Source organism: Eptesicus fuscus, chromosome 19 (assembly GCF_027574615.1).
Source record: "Eptesicus fuscus isolate TK198812 chromosome 19, DD_ASM_mEF_20220401, whole genome shotgun sequence".
Classification (NCBI taxonomy): domain Eukaryota; kingdom Metazoa; phylum Chordata; class Mammalia; order Chiroptera; family Vespertilionidae; genus Eptesicus; species Eptesicus fuscus.
In genome coordinates, this window is record NC_072491.1 from 33159068 (window position 1) to 33179696 (window position 20629).

Below are 20629 nucleotides of genomic sequence, written 5' to 3' on the forward strand. Positions count from 1 at the left end.
CTATTCTCCTTGGAAATGGAGCCCCAACTATCCATTCAAAGGAAATTAGATAAAATTAAAGATATCATAGGACATGATATCCTTACCTGTGCCATTTTTCCCCCCCAAAACCAGCTGTATGTTTTCTGATATCTCAGCCATCTGCATGACATGGCCATTCATTAGTATAACCAGTGGGTGCTCAATGCCAAATTAAAATATTTTAGCTAATGGGCAGCAAAATATGATTTCACATTTTAAGAATTTGGGAGGGTTAACTTGTTAGCTAAAAATTTCAAAGGGAAGAGGTGATTCAACTGGCCATAAATCACCCTCGATCACTATTATTTCTAATTTTTTTCTACTGGTAGATAATTAACAGAAGTAATTTTTGTATTCACCCTTGAAATAAAATTGAAATAGAATTAAATATTTCTCAATTGCATTGCAGTATTAATAAAACCAATTTTTTTGTGTAGACATTTCAAGTAAAATAATATTGAAATAATTCTACCAATGCAATGACTGAAACACTTTTCTTATACACCATGACATAGGGAAGAAAGATGAAGAATTAAAGTGAATTAGAAAATCCATTTTATTACCTGGGTTTATAAGGTAAGGCAGTTGTGGAATCCAAGTACCTAAAATGCTATTGGAGTCAATTATTGCCAACCCTTTACAACAGTAAAAACAATTCTGGCTTTTCAATTGGCAATCTTTAGAATCCTGTAGTGACCTGATTTTAAATACCATGTTATAATTGCAAGTTAAGAGCTAGTTTTCACTATTCCATGACTTCATTACATGAATGTAAGAAGATGGTTCAATGATGACAACTTATACATTGAATTTCTTTGTGTATGCAATATACATACAAGAACCAAATTCTGTAAGTGACATGAATGTTACCACATGAGCATTGTATTGTCCTTTGTCAGTCATTTCCTCTGTTCAATAAATACTGAAGGACACAAATACCTTTTTCTTTTTCAAGAGTTTACTTTGGTAATTAATTTGATATTCCCACCCACTCCATCTATTTTAGTGAGTTTTCTGAACATTGGCAAAACAGAAGGGAATACAAATATTTTGCAAACTCTTCTCCTGGAAGCTAATGTGCTTAAGAACAAACAAAAAAGATTTCATTTCCATTTTAAAGAACTGTTTTCTAAATGGCACACAAAAACATCCTCCTTTGTCCTGAGATAGAAAAGAAGGCACACATGTTTTTCTACCTGTGAATGATAGTTGGTAACCTCTGTGTAATTTTGCCAGCATTTTTTTGTTCATATTGGCTTAAAGTTCAGTGCATTCATATTATTACATTCTTACAGCTAACATTTCTAGTGTGCTTTAATCTACCCAATTAATGACATGGTCATCTTTGGGATGAGTAGGCAAGGCCATTTTTCAATAGTTATTTCTATGCAGTGTTCAATAGTAAAAATAAACTATGGATAATAATTGCTATTTCAAAATGATGTTCAGATGGCAGGAGTTGCTCAAGCCAGGCAGCTGGAAGAGGCTTCCAAACTTTCAAAGAGGAAAGCGATCTCGACATCCTATACCCGGGACCGAGAGCCTGGCACTCCTGCCTTCCTTCCTAGTTTTGCAAAACTGTGATGGGAATCCTCTCAAGGATTCTGTCACTCGCATGGATCTACAATAGGCAAAGACACTCTGGATTCCAGCCCTGTCATGGACAGCAACTGGCCCGGAGCAAGAGGTCCTAGCAGCCACCTATCTACCTGATCCCGAGAGAAAATTTTCACGTTATTTTTTTTTTCAAGCATTAAAAAAACTTACATGAGGCATTTGTATAACTCAATATAAAATGATTCCATGTCCCTTTTTGGTGTAAAAGCTTCCTCTTAGAAAGAAATGCCATTTTGACAGTATCTCTACCATTTGCATGGTGAGGAGAGAGAAATGAAGACACCAGCTCTTGAAGAAAAAAAAAGAAAGCAGACCCAGTGGGCAGGGAGCTGTACAGTTCACATATGGTGGCATAATTACATTGTTTTCCTTCGTATTAGGAAATTGCTTCCTTCATGAGTGTCTTTGCCGAAAAATAATTAAAAGAGGGAAGTCTGAGTTCACCAGGAAAGTTATCATGAAACCACTAGAAGTGAAGCATTTACACAGCTTGTCATTAAAATCAACAAAAAAGTAGTGGTATGTGATGACAAAAATCATCTAGCTACCCTAGAAAAATATAATTGCATAGGAACATTACAAGCGAAAGCAATCCATTCACAGTCTCTACATGTATTCTCACTACACACTGATGCAGCCTATTCTAAATGGAGAAAATATCTTTGGCTGGCAAGGTAGAAGCTATTATGTATTTACCTGAAATACGGGCATCAGACCAGCGCTGTCCTGGAATGATATACAGCAGGGTCTTTTCTAAGTGAATTGCAGTGGGGCAAGTATTCCCTTTCACGTCTTCTAACCCTAGGAGGAGGTTTAGAAATCTTTAGGCTGCAAATCAAGGAAATTAAGGGTATTGGTGCTCGAATTTCTCTTCCCCACACCCGAGCCGACAGAGCCCGAAAGGCAGCCCCTCTCCAGTGTGTCCCAAACCCGCACGACATGCTAAATTGCAGGCAGGCTGCGTCTCTGCTGGGGTGTCAACTCTGGGTGCCACACATCCACGATGAATATCAGCCGGAAAGACGCGGCATCCTGCCACACCTCGTGCTCAAAGGAGTCGTCAAAGATGAGCACCTTGCCTTCTTCCCAGGTCCTGGAACACAGAAACGTGGAGGCTTGTGATTCCGATGCTGGAGGACCGGTGCGTGTCTATGTCGCGGGCAGGCATGGGGAGAAGTGGCCCTACATGGTCCTACATTCACCTCCCTGCTCATGCTAGGACCTGGGCTAAGTGCCTGTGGGCGTTATTTCACTTGCTCCATACAACAGTCCTGCAAAGCAGCTAGTATCAATGCCAATGTTATAAGCAAGAAGGCCGAGGCTCGAGGGGATTAAGTAACAGGCCAAGGTTACATAGAATTAGGTGGCAGGGCTGGGTTCTGAACAAGGCAGCCAGCTTCCGTGACACCATGCTGACTCCTCCAGAGCAATACATAAATATCACGGGGGGGTTTCTTCAGGAAGGGGGTCGCTGTACTGTTGAATAATTCCGTGGTAAAGCCATACACGCAATGTGTAATATGTGTGGGGCTCAGTATAAGCCAGCTGAAAGTCTGTCCATCTAGAACAAGCATGTCAAACTCGCGGCCCGCAGGCCGATGCTTCGTTTATATGGCCCATGTTAGCCTTTGAGTTTGACATGCTTGATCTAGAAAGAGAAGCAAGAAGGCTCCTCAACCAGATGGGGAGACATCACTGCAGAAGGCAGCCCTGGAACTGGGAGTTAAGTGTCTCCAGACCAAAGAAGGGACAGAGATGAAAGGGTCTGGATTAACATCACCCACCCCAGTCTACATGTTCACAAAGGAAGAGAAAGTATCCAACTGAACATGGCTTTGTCGTCACAAACATCCATCCTCGGAGATGATGAATAACAGAGAAAATGGTGGGAGCAAACGTACTTGGTCTCGTTGGCACACCGGATCTTGCAGCCTTCCTGGGGAACCACCAAGCCCAGGTGCATCCGGAGCCTGCAGTTCGTGGGCCCCGTGTGCGGCCACACGTGAGTTCCTGGGTGCATGATGGAATATTTGATCTGTGCCGAAAATATAACACACCGTTCATCCATTTATCAAGCTGTGGGGGAATTGCTAAACTAAAGTGACAGTACAAAATTACTGTCAATTTGGATTAGAGCCTTTGTAAGACTCAGAATTAATATTCTCCTCTCATTTCTTTGTGAAGGACTTAAAAATAAGTACTTCCTTTTTGCACAAAGCTATATATATACACTGAACATTTTCACCCTCAATTCTGACATCAACCACATGAAATTGTTTCATTAAAAGAGGCATTCGTTGGGCCAAGGGCCATAAACACTTCTTTGTAACCATCCACATTCCCTTACGGCCAATGAGCAATTGTGCTCTTCCCAGCACTGAGAACACTCTTGGTACCTGTCCTCTCCTGCATCCTGTTGTCTCGGGGAATTTATCTAGTAAAGAACAGGTTTTAGGAGCTCCTTTACAGGCGTTTTCATTTTTTCTTCCTAGAACAATAAATGATAAAAGCATTGTTAGGAACGAATCCCAGTACAGCTCTGACTCATCCCGCTTGGACCACATGTGATCTTATCACGCTCACTGTGGGAATGAGAAGGCTGCATACTCACACGGAGACAACGTGCTTTGCTCCACTAGATACTGACTTGCAGAGCAAGGACAAGAATTCTCCCCTCACTGCTGGACTATCTGACTAAGGATGTCTAATAGTTATGTCCCCCGAGTCAGGCAGAATAGTGGATGTCAACATCTAAGCCCAGGAACCTATGCTATGATATATTAACGGAGAGGGGAAATAAAGGTTACAGAGGGCACTGAGATTTCTAATCAGCGCATCTTAAAATACAGAGATTATCCTGGATTAATTAAATGTGCCCAGTGGAATCCTAGGGTTCTTAAATGTGGGAGAGAGAGGCAGAAGAGTCAAGGTTTGAATGGTACAGAATGAGAAAGACTTGACGGGCCATTGCTGACTCTGAGGATGGAAAGGGCTACCAGCCAAGGAACGTGGGCAGACTAAGCCTGATGACACTTCCGTGCTCGCCCGGTGAGACCCACTGCAGACTTCTGACCTCCAGAACTCTAACAATTCATGTTATTTTAAGGCACTAAGTTTGTGGTAATTTGTTACAGCGGCCACAGTAATATACCAGCCCTCAAACCCCCCCCCCCTCCAAAAGCTTATATTTCTAACCTAAAAATGCATTTCCAGGATTATACTAAAGGGTTTCCTACACAATATTTTTCATTGGAATTTCATTGTATAGATCATCCTTTATATATGGATAAAAGCAGGATTTACATGAAGGTGGGAGGAGGTCTTTGAGAGATGATGGTTTCTAGGCGTCACTGTGTCAAGAGACACGGAATTTGGGACATAGTCTTAAGCATCCTAGGCTAAGCAAATTTCTTCACATCATCTACAAAATCGCTGTTTCTTAGGGAAGATGTGCTCAGGAATGCACAGCATCATTTGCTGCATTAAAAAAAATCGTGCTGGCAAAAAGCTGACAGTCACTTGAAATCATGTGATCTCTTGAAATCATGGGTATTTCCTTGAAAATATCACTTAAGTAGTTCTTTCTCTTTCGTGTAAAGCATTTGGAAAACATAACTGAGATAAACGACTGTGGTTACTAGTCCTTTAACATACACCAACTGCTTATCATCCTCTCAAATTCAATTCCTGTGTTGATGTTGTGCAACACATGGTGCTATTTAGTCTTCAAAATGGATTTACTTTGTACACTATTGTTAACCGAGTTTAACTTGAATTTCCAAGGGAAGTGGAGAGAGATTTAAAGATAAAATTCCATGTTCCTCATTTTAAGGATATGTTAATTCAGTGGTCGGCAAACCGCAGCTCGCGAGCCACATGCGGCTCTTTGGCCCCTTGAGTGTGGCTCTTCCACAAAATACCATGGCCTGGGCGAGTCTATTTTGAAGAAGTGGCGTTAGAAGAAGTTTAAAAAATTTGGCTCTCAAAAGAAATTTCAATCGTTGTACTGTGGATATTTGGCTCTGTTGACTAATGAGTTTGCCGACCACTGTGTTAATTCAGTGAGCACACACGTACCGGAGCCCTGTCTGCATGCCTTCGCCTGAATTCAGCTCAGGGAATCTGAGGTTGAATATGAATCACTTCCTAGTCTTGAAGAGCTCAGGGACCAGTTATTACTGTCCTGTCACTCCGGTCTGTCCTCATCTCTACCAACTCTTACCCCTGGGATATCATTTTGGCAAGCAACACTATCTCCATTTGACAGGAGCAAAGAGGCTCAGGGAAGCTCCTCTCCAAGGCATTGAGGAGCACACGGTGGACTCTGCAGATATGTCTACACAGTCGAGGTACTCTCTGTAGCTTATCATTTAACAGAAAAGATTAGGAAGTCAAAATACTATCCTATATAATAAAAGGCTAATATGCAAATCGACCGAACAGCAGAATGACTGGTCGCTTTGACACGCACTCACCACCAAGGGGCAGATGCTCAATGCAGGAGCTGCCCCCTGGTGGTCAGTGTGCTCCCACAGGGGGAGCACCACTCAGCCAGAAGCCAGGCTCATGGCTGGCTAGTGCAGCAGCAGTGGAGGGAGCCTCTCCTGCCTCCGTGGCAGCGCTAAGTATGTCCGACTGATGGCATAGGGAGCGGGCCTAAGCCATCAGTCGGACATCCTGTAAGCGCTCCTGGACTGTGAGAGGGTACAATCCGGGCTAAGGGACACCCCCCCTCCCACCCCCGAGTACACGAATTTCATGAATGGGGCTTCTAGTTATATTTATACAAATACACACAGGAGTATACACAGGCATGCACACACACAAATAAGTGTTCACATATAGTTTTAGAAAACTGGATGGAATTTGATAAGCTAGGTTTTCCTGGACAGTTTCCTGTAAATTGGGGAATCTGACCCTGGGAAGTGTCACCAGACTAGTGTCCGCTTCCAAGGTATCACTAGCTGCGGAGTCTGGAAGCCGGGGGCTCACCTTGCTGCCACAGCGTAAACTGGCTCCAGTCTCCCTTCTCCCTCAGGTTTTCATCCTCAGGCAGGAAGAGGCCTTTGGCTTTATCCATCACTGCAAGGCCTTCGTCGCGGATCAACTTCCAGTTTCTCTCTAAGGACTAGAGAGGAGATTCTGGTGTTAATGGTCTGAAAAGATGCCAGGTAGAACACCTTATCAAAATGACTCCCAGCTTTTCGTTTATCTGATTAATCAAGAAGTGAAAATTTTCTCACTTCATCTTTTAATTTTTCTTTTTTAAAGTTGACATTTTTTAAACAATATTTTTTCATTGATTTCATAGAGGAAGGGAGAGGGAGAGAAAACATCAATGATGAGAATCGTTGATTGGCTGCCTCCTGCATGCCCCACACTGGGGATGGAGCTCATAACCTGGGCATGTGCCCTAACTGGGGATTGAACCATGACCTCCTAGTTCATAGGTCAACACTCAACCACTGAGCAACACCGACCGACCGGGCTAAACTGATTTGTAGAGAGAAAGGAAAGGGGTGGGGGGAGGGAGAGAGGAAGAGAAAGAGAGAGAGAGAGAGAAGTGAGAGCAGAATATCGATAGCCCCCTACTGGAGATTCAGCCCTAAACATGGGCATGTGCCCTGACATTGAACAGGCAACCTTTCTGTGCACAACACGACGCCCCACCAACTGAGCCACACCGGCCAGGGAGGCTCACACCATCCTCCTCTACCCATTGGTTGAGGTTGTTTCCATACCTTGGTTATTGTGAATAATGCTGCAGTGAACATGGATACAGATATCTCTTCGATATCCCATATTCCATTAACTTTGGATGTACTATACCTAGAAGTGGGATTGCTGGGTCACATGGCAGTTGTATTTTTAATATTCTGAGGAACCTCCATAATGTTTTGCATAGTAACGGCACCAAACTTATACTTCTGTTTCTGTGAAACCCACCCATCATCACCCGCTTTGTGCTGGTCACCTACCCATAAATAATTCCAATACTACTTTAATCCCAAGTAGGTAATTCATAAATAGCAAGTCCAAGATTTAATTTCAATACAGACACACTCAAAAGTCCTCACTTTGGCAGGTCCTCAGAGTGAGAGAATATGGTGGTTTTCTCAAGGTGCTAAGATTACAGAAAGGGAAAGAAGAAAAAAATGCAGTCCAGATATTTACATCTTCTATAAAACATACAAATCACCAACAGTCCCTGCCGCTACGTGCCTTGTTCAACTTGCCAGATAAATCTGTTAGATTCATGTTAAACTGTCACACGCGAGAGGAGAATTAACTTGCTAACACAGGAAATTACTTTCCAAATGAGTTTTTTGGCACCTTCCCCTCCTCTCTCCTGGTATTTTAGAAGTTTCTTTCACTTCTTTTGAAAGCAAATTTTAGAGGCATCTTTGGAAGGAGCCGATCTTTTGTTACTAAAATAGGGCACAAAGCCCCAGGGGAAAATGTTAAAGTAACTGCATCACTATATAAAAATTTTGAAATGTTACTGAGGAGCAAGCTGCTTTTGTATGTGACATGTCATTCCTGCCCGCCTCACCTCCTCTCCGTGTCTCAGGGAAGCGTAGCTGAGGGAGGTCCTTTTCCAGGAGCAGTAATGATTTTTTAAAAACACGATTTTCTATCCCCTTGCCACACGTAGCACACTGGACCACCTGCGCTGCGAGGCCGCGGATCTGCTCAGTAGGAATTGGGCAGCGCACAGGTTTCTAATTTCCATTATAAAATAGCCACTCACCACTTTCTTTTAGGTTCAATACCGTGTCAGACAATTTTACAACTGGAAGGATCCTCGTTAACCTAGTGACCACTTTTCCCTTCAGGGATGAAGGGATAACTCTTGGAGTGGACATCTCACAGTCCAGCGGCCAGAAACCGTCTGCTGCCTCCACGCCCCTCGACTGTTCCTAAGGCACCTGTGGGAGGGGAGAGGTGAGGCTGTAGTGGCCCTGGGGACCCCGCTTCCCTCTGGGGCACGAGGGTGATTGACGGCTCCCGCCAGCTCCTCTGCAGCGGGTTACCCGCACCTGTGAGGCGCAGGTACTTGTGCAGGTGGTTCTTGGGGAACAGAGCGCTCCCCACAGGCCACCGGGCTGACCAAGGGGGTTCACATCCCTGACAGCTGGGAAAAACCAGGCTAACCAAAAACACACACCTAAAAAACCTGATGGAATAATGAACAACAAAGATAACAACAATCATGATCTCTTATGTGGTCAACGTAAACATTTTTTCTACCAAAGTAATAACTACACTATGGCAGAGCACAAGAATCTCTAGACATGCAATGCCTGACTAGTCAGTCAGGGGTGCTGACTTATTTTTCCTTAGATTGTAAAAAAATAAAAATAAAAATGACAACAGTTAACACAAGAACTATTGTTGGGTGTGAATGAATCAAAATTATATTGTGTGTGTGTGTGTGTGTGTGTGTGTGTGTATGCTGCAGAATTTTAGTAATTAGTCTATGTGTGCCATGAGATGAAAAAGGTTGAAAATCGCTCATTAGGGGATGCTTTTCAACTTTGGAAAGACACAGCAGGGTCTCTTCATGGGCATCAGGAAGAAATCTGGGATGGGACCTGGTAGTTATTTTTAAGCACAAACCAAGAAACCACATTGTGTAAAATTCACATAGTCATAGGGGAGTGTGTGTGTGTAAGAGAGAGAGAGAGAGAGAGAGAGAGAGAGAGAGAGAGAGAGAGAGAGAGAGAGAGAGGGAGAGAGAGAGAGAGAGAGAGGGAGGAAGGATACACATTTTCTCTATAGTAATATTATTCAGTTTTCTGAGATGGCAAAAATTTCCATTTTTTAGGAAATTCCAACAGGAACTTGAAGGATGCCTACATTGTTAAAGGACTCATATGAAATATTACTTCCTTGACCCTAAATTCATCCATTTCATGAAACTAAAGAGAGACATGAATAGGGTTGGCCTTTGAGTTGGTGGCCCAGAAATCAATAGTTTCTAATTCACATTTCTTCTTGTGGCTACACAGACTTCGGAAATCAGAGTTGATTGCTTTTACAGTGCCACTTGGCTCCATAAACCCATCATCAACACTTGCCTGTTGAGTTAAACCTCAGCTGTATTTGGCACTCTAGTCACCCACAAATGGATTTCCTAGTTTCAAGCCTCATTAGTCCCACAATACACTCCTGCTCTCTTTAATCCAAACCCTCCATCCAGTTCAGGGCACTTGGCTGATATTCTGCTCATCCCTCTTGAATGGTACATGTTTCTCTTTTACACCAAATTAGATTAAGTCCTGCCCAGCCGGTGTGGCTCAGTGGTTGAGCATTGACCTCTGATACAGGAGGTCACAGTTGATTCCTCATCAGAGCATATGCCCAGGTTGCGGGCTCGATCCCCAGTAGGGGGCATGCAGGAGGTAGCCGATCAATGATGCTTTCTCATTACTGATGTTTCCATCTCTCTCTCCCTCTCCCTCTCCCTGCCTCTCTAAAAATCAATAAAACATTTTAAAAAATTAGATTAAGTCCTATTTTTAAAGCCTTCTCCTAAAACTGATTTAATTCAGAAAGTCTTTAGAGAAGCACACTAAACCCACACTAATTGTTTATTTAACTACTAGAGGCCTGGTGCAAGAAATTCGTGCACTCACGAATTTCTTGCACCAGGGGTGTGTGTGGGGGGGGGTCCCTCAACCCAGCCTGCGCCCTAAGCTGTCAGACCAACATCCTTAGCACTGGCACGGAGGCAGGAGAGGCTCCTGCCACTGCTGCTGTGCTCACCAGCCTTGAGCCTGGCTCAGGGCTGCTGGCTGACCCGCAACCCACCCCCCGCCCCATCCCCCCTGTGGGAGCACACTGACCACCAGGGGGCAGCTCCTGCATTGAGCGTCTGCCCCCTGATGGTCCGTGTGCATCATAGCAACTGGTCGTTCAGTGAATTTGCATATTAGCCTTTTATTATATAGGATTTCTTTTACTATTTTCATTGGATTAAAACATACACTTTCTTTTAGTGCTTACAGCTCTTTTTTAATTTGTCTAGTAGGTTTTCTGGTTCTCACCAGAAGCCACCCGCCACAACGAAGAAAAGTATACATTTTTTAAAAGTCAAATACTACTATACGTCTTATAATGGAGGCAGCAGTCTCTTACTCAACTCTTCCCCAGGCCCGAGTTCAATCCCAGCTATTTCCTGCAGCAAGTTAACAATACGATGTCTTCTTTCCCCTCGTCTTCATCATGCATACATCTGGGTAAATTCACATTCAGGTGTTATAAAATTTCGACAATGAGTTATCATTCACACTTGAGTTGTAATGACTACACTTCATTTCACATGCTCTCTTTTCTTTGGCTTAATTTTCTAATGCACTTAGCATCTTTCTTCTTTACAGCAACGAAGGAGTGCGAGAAAATCTCAACACTATTCTCCCCTTTGCCAAAAACATCATATAAGCTATTATTTTTCTTTCTTTCTCTTTTTTTTCTGCAGAGAACCCGCCAGTAGCCATCTGCCTTGCTTTCCTCTGAACAGGTTGCTGTCTGGGCTTGCTGGACAACTGTCCTTGGCCTCTGCCTGGTATCGGGCTCCCTAATGAGTGAATTCTAATCATTCCTGAGAAAGAACACACCACAGATAAAATTGAATTTCTGAAAATTTCTGAAGCTAGTCATACACTTGATTGAAGGCCTGGCCATGTGCAGAATTCTAGGCAGTAAATAACTTCTTTTTAGAATTTTGCAAGCATTGCTCCATTGCATTATAACGTTTAGTATAGTGTAGTGTTTGGAGGTGTAAAACTTAGATCCAGAAAGCCTGGATATGAAATCTGACTCTGCCACGTAACTAGCTGTGTGATATTGGGCAAGTTACTTAACCACTCTGTGCCTTAGGTTCCTCATTTATAAAGAGGGTAAAATGCTACTACTTCCCTTAAGAGACTCCAAGAAGATTAAATGTGCTTAAAAGTATGTATGCTATGTGTAAGTATAGCTATGATGATGATGATGATGATGATGATGAAGATTTTAAGATCTTTTTATTTCTGGTTTCCTGATATTCTATGGCAACATGCCTTAATGTAAATGCTAGAAACTCAGCAGTCCCTTCAATATGGAAATTCATCTAACTGAGCTTTAAATATTTTCTCCTAGGCAGGAAAACAGGACCATGCAGAGAAACATTTTTGCTGAGGCAGGTAGTAAAGGTTGCAGATTGCTAAGTAAGGGGAGTTGCTAAGGAAAATAACTACTGAATGGTATGAGTTTGCTAGGGTTGCCAGAACAACATTCCACAGCTGGTGTGACTCCAACCATAGGCGGTGATAGTCTCTCAGTTCTGGAGGCTGCAAGTCCAAGCTCAACGGGTTGGCGGGTTTGGTTTCTTTTGAGCCCTGACTTGCAGATGGTCATCTTCTCACTATGTCCTCACACACCCTTCTGTGTCCAAATTTCTTATAAGGACACTAGTCATATTGCATTAGGGCCCACCCTAACAGTCTCATTTTAACTTAGCCACCTCTCCAAAGGCCCTTCTCCAATGCAGTCAACATTCTGAGGTACTGGGGGGACTAAGGCTTCAACATATGAATTTGGGGGGGGGAGGGGGCGGGGCGGAGGGACACAGCCTATAGCACTAATGCAGATTCGGGTTAGAACTAGTTCCAGCTAAGAAAGCAAACAGCAGTTGGAGGGGATCAGAGATAAATTCACATCAACACGGGAATAAGTAAGAAGAATTTTACAGGAACAACATAAAATATAGGCATAGGAAAAGGCAGAAAAAGCTATACTTTTAACATTTGGGCAAAACATAATATAAGAACTCTTAAAACTCAGGTTAACACACACAGGATTGGGCAAGTAACCATGTGATTAGCTGTTAAGAAAAAGCCTGTTAAGAAAACACTGAAGCTGGCATTTGAAAAGTCCCAGAGATGGGACTGACTCTAAATTAGAAGGTTCTGACTCTAAATTAAGAAAAGGCACGTGGCACAGTTTAGGCATTAAATTGGAGTTAGAAGGAATTGATAACAATGGCACTTTAGGAAAATGTATACCACATTTTACTTAATTGTCTGAGAACGAGCTTGTTACAGTTCATTATTTTAGGAATTTATCTGATTTCTTTTAGAGATTAAAATCAGCTTCCTTGAATCTTAGCCAAAGCATGCCTGTACTTCAACACGGTGAAGATAAGACAGGGGAGCAGTATATTCTCCTTCTAAAGAAATCGGGGGTGGGCATCCCCCCGAGTGCTGAGCTGAAGGTAGGAAATCAGAGCAAATACAATAGTGAGTCTAATGCCCACACAGCAAATTCTCTCTGCAATAAGTTTAATAAAATCTCCTGGGAAATTAGTAGCATTAACGCAGCAATGTCTTGCTGGTTCTAATGCATTTTAATCAGATTTCCTGTTTTCCAAGCTGGTAAAGGAAAACATCTGACATTTGTTATTGTGGAAATCAAGACCAACCAAATGGAGAGGCACAGGCTGTTTATTCAGGGCTGGCTAGGGCAAGGGAGCCAGCCGCCCTCACTTGTTCTCTGGCCGGGAAGGAGGAACACCATAGAGAGAAGCACCCGAGGGACCTGATCGGGAGGCTGGAGGCAGGGGCCGCTGTGAGCGGGCTGACTAGAAGCAGCATCCTACGTGACTGGAGCGAGTTTGGCTGTCTCTGGTTCGTCTTACGTTGGAAGCAGGGCCAAGCATTAGGGAAGCGGTCCGTTACTAATCCTTTAGCCCATTTGGGCCAAATTCACTCAAGTGGTTGTTTAGCTTCCCGGATTGTCACCAGAGAGCAACGTGGCTTCCTGCAGGTCTGACACACAGTGAGCTGGCTTCCTGGGGTATTGCCTGTAGATAAGGGGTTGGCTTCCTGGGCTGTTCAGTGCAGGTTGTAGGTCAAGGTTCTATTTTTACTAGAGGCCCAATGCACAAAATCTGTGCAAGGGCATTGGCCCTGGCCCCTGCCCGCCGCCGCTGTGGCCAGGGCCCTCTGCCGCCTCTGCCACGGCCCCCACCCACTGAGGCTTTGTCCAGAAGGAAGGACGTCTGAGAGGACGTCTGGTTAATTAGCATATTACGCTTTTATTATTATAGATGTATGGTATGGACATTGTCTGTTTGTCTATTTAGTCTCTCATTATCCTTTCTGAAGGGAAAAGATAACTCAAGGCACCCAGCACTGGGGCAAGACAAGAGTCTGCAGAACTGAATTTTGTTTTTCTAGACAGTGGGAGAAGCAGGGTTTCTTTTTCTAGGATAAAGGAGAAAAGACAGTTCAGGTTGCCAGGAGAAACATGTCTGGGATGCAGACAGCAAAGGAGACCCTCAGTCCTCAGACTGTAGCCCAGACTGGCAGGGACAATGGCCAATAATGTCAGTCGAAGGAAGGTAAGAGGAGAGACAAGGTCTCTGCATGGCTCTACCTACTGTGAATAGCGTGCTGAGCTATGTCCTGAGGGAGCTACAGCTAGGAGCAAACCCCCCAAAGCTAAGGGGCTAAGCTGATGGGGAAGCTTTCTGTGTATACGAAAAATATGTCACCTGATAGACAGAGAAGCAGGTGACCCATAATGTGTATGTGACACCATTGTAATCAGCTAGTTATTAATCACAGGAACGGAGCGAAGGGAAGGCCAGACATTATGAGCATGGCCATTTGGGCAGCTTCACCAGGAAGCTGCAACTTCACACTTTCAACGGAACCTCCAGTCCATTCCCTGCAAAGCACTGGGGGGAGGGGTGCAACAAAGGGGAGACAGTGCATGCTCAGCAAAGTCAGGATGACATAGGTAGGATACCTGTCAGTCAAACCTGGGAACAGAGACCATTGGCCAGAAGGGGTAGGGCCACTATAAGCCCATGAAAATTTGGAAATACATAATCCCCAAGACAAAGGCGTTTTTTCTCTCTTGGCTCCCTTGTTTTGCACTTGCCTGTGTTCCCTCCATGGCCATGTGGACCCCCCATACGATGGTCTAATGGACTGCAGCTGGGAACACAAACTAAGCTAGCCTGATGCTGGATGGGACTCTGCTCCGACATGGAATGTAAATCTGGACACTGGCTTTGCTTTTAACCCTGATGAAGGCACGATGGGACTTCTTCCTGGGTGGGACAAAGGCGAATGGGACCTTGGAAACTCAGGGGATTAATTCCACAGAAATCATGCTTTCTACAGTATGTCACCCTCCCGGAGGGGCCTCCAGAAATTCTTATTCTAGCAGAATCCGAAGAACCCCACTGCCACCGATAACATACGTGTATGTGTATCGTTAAGACATCAATCTGTGTGTATGTGCAGTAAGCCATAGATCATGACCTACTCAATCAAAACCTTGGAACTGCAAATGAAGTACCAACCTACAGGTACAGTTTGCAATTGTCCTAAAGCAGTGGTCAGCAAACTCATTAGTCAACAGAGCCAAATATCAACAGTACAACGACTGAAATTTCTTTTGCGAGCCAAATTTTTTAAACTTAAACTTCTTCTAACGCCACTTCTTCAAAACAGACTCGCCCAGGCCGTGGTATTTTGTGGAAGAGCCACACTCAAGGGGCCAAAGAGCCTCCTGTGGCTCGTGAGCCACAGTTTGCCAACCACGGTCCTAAAGTATCAAACACTGTGCTGTGAGTTCCCAAAGAAAGCCACAAATAAAGCCAATTTTAACATCTTTTTTTTTTTCTTCACATTCACAAATACTGAAAACCTACCCATTTCACTTTGAGAAAGGAAACAACCGTTTAGTTTGGAATAATTCAAAGAATAGAGAGTATTTTATCCTTTTTCTATGGCTATAATTGGCATCACATGCAGTCCTATAACCTTAGCAGTGTCTACTCCTATGAAGGGCTCACGTTCAAACACACACAGGCACACCCTTGATGGTGGGTTTTTGTTGCCTTTTGTTTTGGTTTGGAGCCTTACCAAAAGCTCGAAGGAGAGTAAAAACAGAGGCCATTATTTGGTACTTAGAGATGAAAGAAACAGGCTTCGCTTCGATGGGTGAAATGACTTGCCCAAGGTGTCAGAGCTGAAACAAAACGAACCCCCTTTTAAAGAGTCCTCCTTTTTAAAGGGGGGCCTACAGCCAGCAGATTCCCCGAGTTCTCTGAACTCCCCTGGTGATACTGTCGTTTTTAGAGACAGTATCATTGGTTTCCCAAAAGCTTAAGCTTTGAATTACAAAAATAGGATTAAGCTATTAGCTGATCTTAAGGCACTGCTTCCAGCTCGGCCTCATACCTAACACTTTTCCATAAAATCACGAATCCTCTTATTTTACAGCTTAATTCCACTAAATCTGGCATTTTTACTTCTTTCTCAATCCATTTCACCTCAAAAGCAGTTCAGTGAAAACATTCAAATATTTAATTACACCGCTAGAAATGTTGAACCACTAATGCTATTACTGTATGTCTTCCTTTTTTTCTTTGTCCAGGTGACGCTATTCATACACAATAGGTCTCTTAGTAAAAGCTCCAGTCTGAAGGAAAATGACCCAGAGCCTAATCAATCATTCTTAAGTACTGTGTCACACCATGGGCAAAATATTACTGGGCCCTCCTCTCACTGAAATAAAACTACAATATGAGGAAAGGAAAGTTTATCTGTGGTGCGATTTGTTTATATCTGAGAGGCTGTTCTGAAACACCCAAACACTCAAAGGATGCCAGGACGTTCCCTTTCCCCAGGGATGAAGAGTCAGGTAGCAGGAAAAACAGACACTGAAGGGATGCTTTAAGTAATGGTTTCCCGTTGCTCCTGGCTGTTGCGTTTTCTATGTTCTTTCTATGCATGCATGTGTACATCTAAATTCACCTCCGAATAAGGCGGATCAAAGAATAATCTCAGAAAAAGGAAGAGCAACTTCCTTAAGGTCTGATGGCTTTTTTCCCCACTAGAAGAGATTTCTTTTCTCTTTTCTATTTATAGCCTAGCAAAGACGTTAATCCATTTTTGTTTCAATTTCTACGTTAAATATCCCCAAGGCACTTAGGGCTCTGATATTTGTGATTTGGACAACCACCTACTAAATTTTAAGGAGCACATACCTAAAAGAAAAAAACTCGAGTGGAATATTTTTCTCTAAAAGTTTTTCATCGAGTTGCATAGTCTCTCACCATCCCCCTCCCCCAGCCCCCTGCCCTGTGCCAAATGACAACGTACACAATAAGGGGGGACAATGACATTCAACAAAAGAGGAAAACAAATGATGACTTTTACTAACACTGTCTCATGCCTTCAAGAAAATGGCCCTCTACATCTCCCTGGAACACACCATGAGGATAATTTAAAGGAAAATGTACCATCCAAGGCAGTTAACTGTCACAGAAAAACCCGAATGTGGGTGATAACCCTAAAAGGATTTTGGCCAAAGCATGGTGGCTACCAGATTTAGAAAGTTTCCACTTTTAGATGTTAACGCCTGGGTGAGGATCCACGTTCGGATCTGAGAGCACTCGAGGTCAGCGAGGGCACCAAACACTCGGTCACCTTCCAAGCACCATTGTGCCTCTTCCTCCTTCCTTACAGAACCCTGATTTAGTTCAGATATCCACCCTCCTGCAGATAATCCACTGAATGGAGAGGAATAAGACCCTTCACCGCTCCAGGGGTTGATTTGTTGTTTTAAGGAAAATCTCATAGCCCCTTGCCAATAATTGATCCAGAGTGGAAATGTGACTTCAGTTGACTCCATCAGACAGAAGGGAAAGACTTTGGCTCCCTGCTGGAAGGACAGGGACAGTCTTTCTCCTGCTGGAAGCTTCTTACCTCAGCCTGTTGCCAGCTACTTGGTTTCTCAGACTCCCTTATAACTGCTGAGGACCCATGCGACATGGTTATGAACAATAGAACAGGGTCTGCTTGGAGGTTTCTAGAAGGCCAGGTAGGGCTGGTGTGGTGCTGAACAATGTTAAGAAGCCCCCAAATCCTCTCCAACTCTCCCCGCCCACCCCATTCTAGTTGCGGCTGGCAGCCATCCTGAAGAAAGCTGGCTCTAGACAAAGCTGACCGAGGAAGAGGCGCACGGACAGGAAAACCTTCCCCAATTACACAGCCCTGAGGTCTGCCTACCGCAGGCCTCCTTTCCAGGAGCCAATCCGATTCCTCCTGGTGGAAGCCGGGGTCATGCTGCATTTCTGTTACTTGAACTTGAAAGCATCCTAAAAGCTACAGTAGAGAAACAGATTTACAAAGAGACCAAGAGAAAAAGATGTGCTGGGAGAGAACCAGAAGCGCTCAGTGTGATATAATCCGAGAGAGGATGGACTTTTACAAAGAAAAGAATCACCGGCGATGCCAAAGGCAGTACATGCATCAGAGACGCTATTTTCCCTGTACTGTTTCTGCTTTGGAAATAGAACAACTTTAAAGCAATCTGCATTCGCTGTCACCACACCGTGCTCTTCTGATGTATAAGATATTCAGAGGCTAACTGATGGCAGCTGACTTTACACTGGATTCTGATGATGATTATGGGTCACAATTTGTTGATGATGACTATCAAGTGTGTTTTTACAGTGAAATACAGACTAAACATGGTCAGGTAAGACTTACTCAATATAAGTACATTGAAAGCACCTTGCAACCTTTCTTTTCCCCAAGTAGACTACATTAATCACCAACGCCTTATAGACACATTTTATTCAAGATGTTCTCGAAAACAAACAAAAATTGGAAAAATGTAAAACATTTATCTAGAGATTGCACAATAATTTTTGCGAGTCTGAGGGAGTCCTGAAGCCAAAATGCGTGAGAACTGCTCTTTAAGAAAAATTTCTTTCTTCACCATCTCAACTAAACTTTTGGCTCATGTCACCGGATATAAACTCTCTCTCTCTGCCCTGACGCTCTTTTCCACGGGAAGCGTCCTGGTTTTGAGGAGGAGACAGACAGTCTGAGTCAACACTCACCTTCACCAGCTCCGTGTAGCCTGTTTCTTTTGGGGTCCACCACGGCTGGGCTTTCAGTCCGTTCACATTGTAGAGCGAGCGCTGCCAAACGGATGCAAAGTGGCCCCTCTTGTGCCCAAGCTCGTACCACCTATACGCCTGAAAGAACAGAAAAAATGAACTGCAAACGAGGCGTTTTTATTAATTTTAAAATTAAAGTCACGAATAATCAAGTATTACTTTGTGACATTTAAATAAAGAGCTTGCTAGTCAGGCGTGCCCAAATCGGTTACACTGGTGAAAACGGTTCTTGTACTGGGTCCCTGGTTATGACCCATTATGACAAGGGAATGTGTGATTTTATTTTCTGTCTGAGGCTGTGTGGTCTTTTAACACAGGATTCGTGCTGCATGCACTCGGGTCTCCCTCAGTGTTCAGTAGAGTCTAGGACTTATTTGTTGAGTAATAAACAACTTTGGACACTGATGTAGACTATATAGTCTAGCTTTTATTTCTTAAATTCTGTTTTTGAGTTTCCTTTTAAAAGAATTGCGATTTTGATAATTTCTTCAAAGATATCTGCATTTACTGCATTAGAATTCTGAAATCGAGAGTTCCTCTTTTCACATGTCTTTTTCTTTCTGTGTCCGCATTCAGGAAGGCCACCCAAGGAAACAGTGTAAATCCTCCATTCAATTAAGTAGACAAGCCAGGCTGGTGTGGCTCAGTGGTTGAGCGTCGACCTATGAACCAGGAGGTCACAATTCGATTCTCAGTCAGGGCACATGCCCAGGTTGTGGGCTCCATCCCCAGTGTGGGGTGTGCAGGAGGCAGCCGATCAATGATTCTCTCTCATCATTGATGTTTCTCTCTCTCCCTCTCTAAAATCAATAAAAAATATATTTTAAAAAATAGAGATTTTTTTTTTTAAATTACGTAGACAAAAGGAAATTGTACTCTGAGTTGGCATTAATATAGTGATAGCCCATATTAGATTTTTTAAAAGGGGGATTTTATTCCCTTTCCCCCCCCCCTGCCATAAGGATAACATCTGTGGCTTTAGGCTAGCTGTAACATGATATGACTGGCCTCCAAGAAGACTAGCCTTTTCAGGGACAGCTGGCTGCAGACTGCCCTGCTTCATGTGTCTCCTTCAGATGATGCCCGGCCATATGCTCTCCGGAGGCCCTCCCCACAGGTTCCCCCAGGGCCAGGCGCACACTCCATTGTCTCAGGGCAGAGGACAATCTAGTGCTCTCTCAATAGTAACCCCTCCATTATTGTAAATCTGATCTATTGATTACTTTTAAAGAGTGATTTCAAATACACATTTTAATCAATTACACACCGCCTTTTAATGCCAAGCAGATAAAAAGATGTTCATAAAACTCCAGATATACTTTAAATGTTAACTATAGTGACTTTTACGTCTTAAAATTCATACTTTGAAAATTCTTTTGCTAGAAAAATCAAGTGTGATAGCAGTACCACTTCATATTTTCAGTAACTCTTTTCAGTTTACTTGCTTTTACGTGTGATCAGCAGTTGATCTTTCCAAGAACTGCAAATATCTACAATTTATAAATGGTGAAGCTCAGGTTTAAAAAGGCTACATCTTGAACTATAACCCACAGCTCCTGACAATTTGCGCCACAACTACTCTTCAATGATATTTTCAATGAAGGTAAAATCATCTTCAATTACATAGAGGACCCAATGAATTCAGCCAGAGGGAAAAACACACACACACATCTAAACTACTTTTCAATAAGAATTTGCAAGAAAATCAAGTTAGAATCCTTTGAAAATTTCCTCTTTACTGTTTCCTTTTTATACTTCATACCAAGAATACTGAAATAGAGTATCTGGGGGCACCTTCTAAATAAATGTGTTTTCTATACTTCAAATTATTGCCAGGTATGGTTACACACACACACAAAAAAAAAAAACAAAAAAAAACCACCATGTCAAATGATTCCAACTCAGAAAATCCCAGGCCACACCTAGGGAACAGGTTATGTCATACGTGGCCCCGGCCAGAGTCCACTATGCCTGGGGCTCGGTGCGCAGTGGGGCTGGGAGACACAATTGTGGTGCGAA

General features: G+C 43.3%; 1 protein-coding gene and 1 non-coding gene across 3 annotated transcripts in view; one reads left to right on the plus strand and one right to left on the minus strand.

The window, feature by feature from the left end:
* Positions 1-513: 513 nt before the first annotated feature.
* Positions 514-20629, minus strand: part of ASPH (aspartate beta-hydroxylase) — a 167610-nt gene continuing 147494 nt past the window's right edge. Inside the window, exons 21-25 of one of the 2 annotated variants that reach the window (XM_028147947.2) lie at positions 18551-18688; positions 6631-6766; positions 4035-4126; positions 3540-3673; positions 514-2731 (exon numbers count right to left, since the gene is read on the minus strand). In XM_028147947.2, coding sequence (XP_028003748.2) covers positions 2581-2731; positions 3540-3673; positions 4035-4126; positions 6631-6766; positions 18551-18688 — 651 coding nt within the window. In that variant the 3' untranslated portion in view covers positions 514-2580. The remainder of the gene's footprint in view (positions 2732-3539; positions 3674-4034; positions 4127-6630; positions 6767-18550; positions 18689-20629) is intronic. The other variant, XM_028147943.2, reaches the window with a different exon arrangement.
* On the plus strand, positions 10638-10702 carry LOC114232148 (U7 small nuclear RNA). The gene has a single exon (XR_003618195.2). It is a non-coding gene; the product is annotated as a U7 small nuclear RNA (small nuclear RNA).